At 44.9% G+C, this 10,061-nt stretch overlaps 1 protein-coding gene across 1 annotated transcript; it reads left to right on the top strand.

Moving 5' to 3' along the window:
- The first annotated feature begins 5,336 nt into the window (after nucleotides 1-5,336).
- Nucleotides 5,337-10,042, top strand: LOC115318253. Its single transcript, XM_040206667.3, has 3 exons — nucleotides 5,337-5,414; nucleotides 5,767-5,973; nucleotides 9,946-10,042. The coding sequence occupies exons 1-3, from the start codon at nucleotides 5,365-5,367 to the stop codon at nucleotides 10,040-10,042; spliced, it is 354 nt and encodes a 117-aa protein (XP_040062601.1). The 5' UTR covers nucleotides 5,337-5,364.
- Nucleotides 10,043-10,061: the final 19 nt, after the last annotated feature.

Here is a 10,061-nt window from a genome sequence, read left to right as displayed (position 1 = left end):
CAAGTTACAGTATCGGTGTGTCGCGATAGAGCCCAAGACTGGTTGGTTGTTACCAATCAGTCATCATTTGTTTCCTCAAGAAGGGAAACATGTGATTCAACGTTCTCCTATGTACGGACGTAGATATTTTTACAACTAGGAATTGTATTCCACAAATGCGGATTTTTCTTCATTTTTATCTCAGCTTTCGAGAGTGGAAAAAGGTCGACATTGTTTCTTCGTGCTTTGTCCTGTTTATATATATACATATTTAACAACACATTGCTCGATAAAACAGAAATATTATCAATCGTGATAGTGTTACAAGCTTGGAACTCTACGGCACTCGCCTCGTGCCATGTGGTCCGGTCACAAAAGGGCGACTAACTGCTACTAGCGTTATCGATGATCCTAAGAAACAATCCATCGTATATTTTTTTTGTAAAATGCGTTAAATTAGTGTTATTTGATGATGCTCACAAAGTATATAATGGAAACCATACTTTTAAATTTTCGATTGAAAAAGGCACTTACTCAAGCGCATTTAAGCGCCCAGTTAGACCGACTGTTTTGCCAGAAGCCATTTGAACATCATCCGTTTTTCGGTGCAATGGGTACTTTTTTAAAAGTACCGATTTAGCCTGTGTCTGAAGAAATACCTTGTATACTATAATAAACGTGCTAAAATGACAACTTTAAATTTCATTCGCTTGTGCTTGTTTGTTTTTTTTTTTCAAACTCTCAGCACAGAACACTTGAGATAAACAGGAGCTCGGGTAAGACTTAGCGAAGCGCGGCTTCAAAATCAAATTGTAGTGTGGAGGTTTATACAGCCGGAAGTTAGTCTACCCAGTGGGCGTTGGTGTCTCAGCTGTAGGTGACCAATTACCTGGGGTCTTTAACGTGCACCATGCATTAGTCATATACGACTACACGCCGGTGCGGTGCTCATCCAGATCGAAACGGGCAGGGGCGGGGATTGAACCCAGGATCCTAGTTCTGCAGCGCCCGCTTTCGCTCCACGTGCTCCGAGCTGGTGTGCGCTAGCTCACTCAGCCACCGATCCCCCGGCTCAGAAGCGTGGCTTGTGAACCAACCTTTAAGTAGCCCCTTGCCAATGTCCAGTTTATGTTTATGCTTATGCTTATAATTATGTGTGAAAAAGTTCAAGGTGCAATTTTATATGCCCTGGGTTTGGTTCACACTGCTCCCGGATTTTCTAAATTGTCTTAATATAGACGGGTTCAAATAAAAAGGCGTTTTTGCCCCCACGTGGATTGGCGAAGTTACTAGTAAAATAAATCACCTAGAAATTAACAGGTTTACTGTCGTACTATTGTGCTGGATTTACCCCACTTCAATATAACAAATAGACCACGCAGCACACCCATTACGTATCTTAGACTCTCTGGCGATTCTAAGAACTTAATTACACCTAATGTGTTGTTGTTCCAGGGCGTTAGTTAGGGCCACAGAACTTATGTTGGGAACCTAAATAGCCACACAAAAAACATTTCGGACTAATGTACTGTGCTATTTTAGACACATCACTGGGAAGTGTTAACGTGTTACCACTCTGTAACCATTCCGAGAACAAACTTCCTACGTCTTTGTATCTTTCTGCTCTGTTCCAGTGTTGGCACAATGGCAGTGATGGGAGCGTGGAAATATAACTCAGGCCCCAAAATGGTCATCTTGATTTTGAGCAGCGCCTCATATATATTAAAACAAAGCCGGTCGGCTCCGAGCAGTGGCAGCGGAGGGGAGAGGCCAAATAGCACGTGTAACTGCCGTGCGGTAGAGTCATTTAGGCGTTCAGCACAAACCTGTCGTGTAGTGAAGCGAACCATCTTTTCCGTAGGAGGCTCAATGATGTTGTCCCTGCAGCACCGACAGCAAGGTAGCTAAACGTCGTTGCCCGAAAAAGCTCAGGACCACCTGGTGGTTTTCAGCGGAATATTATCTCTTAGTTTTTCTATCATTCACCCGCAAACGAGTCGGCGCCAGATATTTCTGTGCGCGGGATGCACGGTAACAGCCAAGGCGCCAAGCTGCCGCCGAAGCAGACGGCCAAGCGCCCATACTTGGGTAGTAACTCAATTACTGTAATTGCATTACTGTAATTTAATTGCTTTCCTTTGTAATTTGTAATTGTAATTAATTACTTTTCGCTAAAAGGAATTCTAATGGTAATTTAATTACTTTCTAGGGTCAGTAATTGCAAATTCCAGGCAGAATTACCGTTCATTCTGCAAGACTTTGCGCCGCCGACGGAACCTCTCTGAAAGCCTCAGCGCTCGCGCAAGCGGCATAGCTCTCGGTGAAACACTACACACAGACAGAAACGCACGCACAACATAAATAGCGTCGCATTGTTTGTTGTTTTGTTGCTTACACTGCGGTCTGAGAGACAATGCTCTTTGGAGCCTACCTTAACAGCACTGTGTAGTGCCGTCTGCGGTGCGAGAAGAAAACAATAGTCTAAAAGTGCCAAAATATTGAAAGAACAAAAATTGAGCTTCAGCTTTCAGCCGAGGTTGGGAATTTTAATTGTCTCTGACGTTGCTTTTCTTTCTTTTTTGTTTCAGTTTTTTACGTCCCTCTTCCAGTATTGTCACATATATGCGTCTTTGTATTATGTTCAAGTTTATTTTATGTTGGTTTTACTTCGGATATCATTTGCAAAAGTACTTTGGAGACTGACCTCGCACCTGTGAAAATTTGCATGAATGATTCAAAGGCCCCGATGTGGTACTTATATATTTCTTAACCATTATAATTTCAACTCAATCTAAATAATTTACAATACCATAACGTTTGTGTGTGAATGTGGTCGTATTAGCGTCGTGTGGATTTTACTTTTATATAAGCTCTTGAAAAGTTTCCTGTATGACTAATTGTCACATTTTTATTTGCCTGGCTAACTAAAGTCTGTCAACCCAATTTGTTCTTTCACGATCTGGCGTCTTGAGCATATCAACTAATTTATTATTATTTATTAAAAATATAAGAACGTAGTACTTCATTTCGCCACACTGTCAAGTTCCATAATGAATTTAACAGAAATCATAAAAAGAAAGTACAATACGGAAAAGTTGGAGTAAGGTATGAACAAATATGTTGCATTCTATACAACTCGTTTAGAGTCATATGACCGAAGTAGGGTCGCTCTCAAAAATAAGTAATTGCAAAGTAATTTCATTACTTTTAAAAGTAATGTTTAATTGTACTTAATTACTTTTCACGTAGTAGTAATTGCAATTGTAGTTAAACTATTTTTGAAGCAAAGTAATTGTAAATGTAATTAAATTACATTTTGGGAGTAATTTACCCATGTATGCAAGCGCGGGCATGTGTTATCCGCGTTCGCACCTACACATTCCTGCCTGGCCGTGCTTGTTTTGTAGTTTTGGTATTTCGTCTCACAGAAACTCTTTTGAATCAGGGAGGTCACATTAACAAAAGTGTTCAACGTGTTTCATCAAAAAACATATATATGATACATATTCAATGATTATTTGAAAAAAAATGCTGCATGCTAGAAAAACTAAAAAAAAAAACGCTTGCATCCCGGCGTTTTTTAGACTTTCGTGCATGCGAGGGAAAGCATAGGTCCAAGACATTTCGTGAAGAAAAGACGACACTCATATTTTAACTTAATATGAGTCACTGGGTAGAGTAGTGCAGTTTTATTTAATTATTACACTTTAAATGAAGGTACTTACGAATGGTGTCTTTATAAACTTATTATCATCAAGAATGCATATTGTTAAACCAAATAAATACAAATTTAGTGAGTTAAAATTCTCCCGCCGGTTTCTTTCTCGATGTTACCACTGCCATTTATTGTTAGTCCTGAAGTTTTAAATACTTGACATCAGAGCACTTAAAGGGCAACTCCGCTCGATTTCGGAAATTTTGAGATAGTGGGTGATATACACGTGAAAAATGCTCCAAAACAACCCTAGAGCGTTTGTCTCGTGAAAACCAAATATTTTTCGTGCGATCTTGTCATTTACCATAATCGCAAACCGAAACCGAAACCTCGGCGCAGCCGGGCAACATTGTAGCCTCGACGTCAGGTGCATACGCACCCACGTGGGATACAAGGAATCACGTGATCTACCATGCTGACACGCTGACATGTGCTGCACAAACGTCCGTAGCGTCGTCGAAGCATCACCCGCCGTTCCTTTTCCCCGGCTCCTACTACAAAAGGCAAGTTTTTGCGCAGGTATACTTTGTAGGAATTTGTAGAAGCTGAAGACGAGAATATGTTGTGATGAGTCTGAGAAAGGAAAGAGTGTAGCAACGTTTATGGAAACTGATTTGTTGTGCTCATTTTTTGCTTGAGCAAAGACGTGGTGAGTTCGTTCGTAAGTTCGTTCGTTCTCTGCTATAAGAAACGATAAATAGTTCGCTGCATTCATCTAAGCTAATTACTTCGTTGGAGCGTTTCGTCAAAAAAATCTGGCCTCTTCATCGTGTAAGCTGACAATGACGAAAGATGTCGCGAAAGATCGCGGTCGCAAGCTATCGCGTTTAGCTTGAAAAAGTGTTGCACTATAAGTCGCTCCCATGTCAAACTGCGATGTCATCCGGCAGCCACTCGATTTTCTCGTTCTCGCGAAGCGGCCAAGAACGGAGAGAGCGGAATGTCTGACAGACGGTTTAGACTTTCAAAGGAGCCTTCGCTAAGCTTTTGCAATGCCCGATACAGCGCGCGTTTATGATATACAACAGTCTGCGTACGTACTGCGGGGTGCAATAGGTAAGGTAACAAATTGGTATATGTGCTTTAATTTTGTTAGCAGACTGTTCAGATACCGTCGCCGCACAAGTAACGGATTAGCTTGTAAGCAATTGTAAAGAGCAATTGTAAAAGTGCCCCCCCCAAAAAAAAAAAATTAGAATGGCTCGCAAAAATCAGGGACTCGACGTGTCAATAAGAGCCTTGCCTCGAATATGTATTTTACTGGTCACATTCTCGCATAAAAATTTGTTACCAGCACTCCCAGCAGCATGCAGAATTATGGCACATACTAGAAACTACTGTTTTTGCGAATTTCTCAATTTGGAAAATTTATCACGCGACTAAACTACCCATGCTGTTGAATACAGATGAATCCACCAAATTAGTAAAATATTGCGCCCACCAAATATTTTTATGTCGCAATTTTGCGAAATGTCAAGCCCACCAAGTTTTTTTCCTGCTTACCTGGCATCATGTTAGCACCATTTTAGAAAACTTCTAGTACCCCATTGAGGCTGCCACCAGACATGTGGTACATTTAATAATAACTTGTCAGGCATGCATGATAAATTAAATCTGTACCTCTTCAATCAGCCTTCATGTCCAATTAAGATGCTTTACTTCCAGCATCCATGTCCGACGACGACAGCCTGCCGCCTGAAGTGGATTTTGGAGTTATGAGGCAAGGGGCCATATACGTCCTAGATCCTTATGCCTACGACCCTCCCTTGCCAGCAAGGGAACAACGAGAAAGGAACGAGAGCGAGGAGTCACAAGTCCAGTGAAGTTCATTATTGAATCTGGACGCTTGTCTATGTCAATATTTCATTGCAAGTGATATGTCTAAAAATCGGGGAGAACAGGCAGAGGCATATGCTACAAATACTGTTTTAATCGTCCAAACATATTACATACACCAATATTCATGATCGATAGACATACCAAAGCAAACAACTGAAATAGTTTAGTAAATACAGGGCTGAAACACAAAGGATGCTAAAAATATAATGTTTCGTTACTGTACACTCTTCCAGATGCACCTGTGAAAACTGTCCCCTACAAGAAGGGCAATGCTGCCGCGATGTTCCACGTGTCGCACGGAACTGCTTAGGTCGCTGCATCACTGGAGACGAGCTGTTTGGGCTCGTCTGCTTGGACGAGAGGCTACTCGATATAGCCTACGAGAAGCTGAAAATCTATGAGCCGGCATACTTGGAGCCAGCGGCTAGGGATCGGAACAAGTAAGACCAGCTGTTTAAAACAGATGTTTGAGGCACCACAAATTCAATTTGATATAGCCTGTAATGTGTAGGTAGTAGGACACAATCAGTGTTTAGTTAGGCTAAAAACGTACACCAGCTTGGGGTCATGTGGAGTACGCCACTGTGCATCTGATTCTGACAGAAAGCGCAGTATGCAAATATTTCCATAAAGAAAGTGGCATGTCTCGGGAGCTCTATTTGTGTGTTTGTGTGAGCATGAAATTCGCGTGATTATGTGGGTTTGGTTTAATAACTACAACCAGGACATGCTGCCCACGAGCCAGGAGAGTGTCTAGTGTCTCAAAAGACAAAGAACAACACTGCACACTGCCACAACGAAAGTGATCAACAAGATCGGCACCCTGCTGACCTCAGATCAAACTAAAATATGCGAGCTGGAAGAAAAGCTTGATATTCTTCTAAAAGAGGCTTACCTAAGGGAGATTGACAGAGAAATCGAGCCGTCAATCAAAGCTGAAGCTTTAGAAGAGGAAGTGAGTGGCATGGAAGGGTATGTGGAACTCATGAGCGTAGCCGAAGAAAGAGCAGGTGAAGCGGAAGTTCTGGGAGCACAAAACAAGGAGCAATACAACATCTGGTTCTTTGACACCTGGCAGCAACTCAGGACAGCCCTCATTTAACCATACCTTGACGACAGGCTTCTGAAATTGGAGATCGCGAAATTCGGAGGAGACATTCGATTATGGCCTGGCTTCTGGGGCGAATTGAACACAACGATCCATCAGAACGAGTCTCTTTCCGGCATTGCGAAATATAAGCACATAAAAAGCTACCTCATTGGTAGGGCTGCCGTAGCGATCGAGAAACTCCAACTGACAACCAAAGACTACAAGGTTGCCCTCGACCTTCTTACCCAAAGATTCGGCCAAACGGACCTAATTGTCAAGGATCATGTCGCAGTCGTGGCTGTCCGAGCGGTTCACGACTCCAGAAACATTGAGAGGCTCAACGTTTCGGGGCGTTCACAGCCTCAAAAAAGTTCACAGCCTCGAGGCCGAAGAGAGAATGTATGGAGTGCTGCTCCTAACGCTGTTGCGTAAAACAATACTAGCCGATGTGGGCCTGGAGTACAGCCATAGGGTAAACGCGCATTCAACATACCTGGAGGATGAGCTGCGAGGTTTTTGAGAAATGAGGTGGAATGCCGTGAAAGGATGCCACCGGTAACTGAGGGCATGTATCCGCTGGCGGAGCGACATCGACAGTGCAGAAACCTCGAGTTGCAACGGCGGCGGAGCTTACCACAACAACCGATGCAGACAATAGATACGTGTTTCGTCGCATGGACAATCACGGCCCGGACGCCTGCGCTTCTGGGATGTCGCTGGGAGTCTGAAGAGACGTCCTGCACCGAGAAAACCGCCGTTTCCATTTCACGAAAAGAAGGCACTTATCACGAGAATGCAGAGGCACTAGATGACTGAGCTGTGCACGGTGTGGTGGATGACACGTCACTGTTATGTGCAATCCCAATGTGACACTACGCAGTACACAAGCAGAAAGGACCGCAACCATCATGGTGGTAAAGGAGGTGGCAGAAGGAGCAGTTTTGCAGTCCGTCATCACTCAGAATTCAAGACAACACAATCGGAGCAAGCAAGAACCAGGTGTTCCTGCAAACGGCATATGTGTGGGCCGAAGGTTGCCAGGAGCGCACGCTCCTCAGACATTTTTTTGAATGGTGGCAATCGGCGCACGTTTGTCGGACTTGACATAGCTGAGAGGCTGCAACTCTGCGTGCTGGGTGAAGAGGACTTCAGGATTTTCACCTTCGACGGAAACGCAACAGCCAATCAAGTGATGTGCCGCCAAGTGGAGCTTTGGCTAGAAGTCGGCTTGACAGGAGAGAAGTCCGGGTGGAGGCTCCTGAAATGCCCTGCATCTGCGCTGACCTTGTGATGGCCCCCTCAGATGTTGTGACGACGCAGATGAAGATGGAGGGCAAGAACATTATTGACATCTTACCTGGCAAAGCCGTCGAGGATGACATTGGACTTCTGGTCGGGGCCGATCACTACCGGGATATCGTCACCAGAAGCGTGATGTGCCGAGCCACAAACTGATGGCAGCGGATACGGTATTCAAATGGACCCCGCAGGGCCAGGTCGGAACAACCAAGTCTACGACAATCTTCGTCGGCCACGAGCGTGATGGGGGTCATCGTGAGGGAGGAGACCGACAAAAAAATAACCGCTCAGCTCAGATTCGTTTGGGCACTGGAGCACCTTGGAATCTAAGAACAGCAAACGACAACCTCTCACTATGAAGCCATACTTCAGCATCAGAAACAAAATCATCAAGTACGAAGACTGTCGGTACGAAGTGTCGCTTCAAACGGCCGAGGAACTTACAACCTAGATATGCGGTAAGGCATCTTAGATAGCGAACCACTTGCCTGCTAGAGTGAGCAGATAGTCAAGGATCATTATGCCTGCATCGGAGACTATGTAAAAAAGAGCTATGCCGAACTAGGTAAAAAAGGAAACGGCTCTGCAAGCAGTCGAGCCTACTACATGCCGCACCCGTGTGGTCGTACGTCATGAAAGCAGAACGACCGGATTGAGGGTTGTATTTAACGCATTGTCGAGCGCTGGAGGTCGTTTCTCACTGAACAAAGTTCTGGAAAGCGGGCAGAATTTGAATTTGGAGCTGATCGACCTGCTCATCAAGTTGCGCACTCAGAACATCGGGATCATCACGGACATTCAGAAAGCCTTCCTGCAAGTGTTTCTCTCGAACAACGATCGAAGTGTGGTGCAGTTCCTACGGTGTGAGAGAATGCCGATATGCGGGGAAGAGCTTCAACCAATTGTGTCATATCAGGCGATGCGCGTGTCCTTCAGCATGACGTCGAGCCCCTTTCTCCTAGCTGCAACATTACAGCATCATCTCAAAAACGTGCTAGAGCAGTTCACAAAGACGGCAGACGCCATACGGAGCCAACTGTATATTGATGACCCCGTCACTGGTGTTGATAGTGGACAGGAGGCGAGGGGCCCTATGAAGAAGCAGCGAAAATCTTGAATCAAGCCGGAATATGCGACCTGCAAGTGAATGTCGAATGGCCTCGAACTGGTAGATTTGTTAGAAGATGGAGAGACCCAACACACCGATGCCGACCTTGGACATTCGGGACTCGGAAAGGTCCTGGGAGTGGCCTGGAATCCTCAGACATACCAGTTTGAGTACATGATAAGCTCTCTCATCGATTTCTTGTCATCAAGACTGGACAGCTAGAGGTCCATGCTTTTAGTGTTGGCGATTATCTTTGATCCGTTTGGATTTGTGTGGCTCCTACAACAGCAATCGCCAAGATAATGTTTCAGGGATTGCGGGAGCTCGGAGTCAATTGAGATGACCCCCAGCCGGAGTCTCTGCAGGCTGTGTGGGAGCACTGGTGCAGGGAGCTTCTCTGCATTGGAGACGTGTTTGTCCCCGGAGTGATCACCCGAGATTTTAAAAGCGACAAGATGAAGTCCAAAAGCCTAAAGCGCCGTGCCATACATGGCAACAAAGACTCAGTCGGGGAAAGTGAACACAAGCTTGTTCATGTCCAAATCCGGGGTTGCCCCTCTTAAATACCTTTTGCTGCTCCGACTCAAGATGATGGAAGCCGTAATTGGTGCGCACCTATGCCACAAATTACGAGAGCTCTACACCTGAAAAGTGCTTCCACGCGGCTCTGGGCGGACTCCACAGTGCCAACGTACTGGGTCAAGGGGGCAGCAAACCGACGGAAGCCCTTTGTGGCAAACTGAGTTGCCGAAGTGCAGCAACTGACAGACCCCAAAGATACAAGTTGTGGGGAAAATAAACTAGTCTTGCTCGTTGTTACTGAAATGAAAGGGTGCTGGTTCGCGAGTGTCTCAACTTGATAGTTCAGGTAAAGCAAGTTTTACCGAAATGCTACATAGCATGTACCTTTTTCAGAAAATACAGGTTCACGGCCTACAAGGAGTTTGTATGGTGGATTTGGGGCAGGCTGGGCCGTCGCCGACGTGTCAGGCTCCCATGCTGTGTGGTCTGAAGGATCAGGGAACAGTTTC

The sequence above is a fragment of the Ixodes scapularis genome, unplaced genomic scaffold, assembly GCF_016920785.2.
Source record: "Ixodes scapularis isolate PalLabHiFi unplaced genomic scaffold, ASM1692078v2 PGA_scaffold0__279_contigs__length_252992795, whole genome shotgun sequence".
In the NCBI taxonomy this organism is placed as follows: Eukaryota; Metazoa; Arthropoda; class Arachnida; order Ixodida; family Ixodidae; genus Ixodes; species Ixodes scapularis.
Note: the sequence above shows the minus strand (reverse complement) of the source record. Positions and strands in the feature narration are given on the sequence as shown.

Excerpts from the sequence above, each read along its gene's own strand:
- LOC115318253 (XM_040206667.3), top strand. The coding sequence starts at position 5,365 with ATGTCCGACGACGACAGCCTGCCGCCTGAAGTGGATTTTGGAGTTATG. Across the intron at positions 5,415-5,766 it reads GTGGATTTTGGAGTTATGAG|ATGCACCTGTGAAAACTGTC; the intron begins GCAAGGGGCCAT and ends ACACTCTTCCAG. Across the intron at positions 5,974-9,945 it reads GCGGCTAGGGATCGGAACAA|AAAATACAGGTTCACGGCCT; the intron begins GTAAGACCAGCT and ends TACCTTTTTCAG.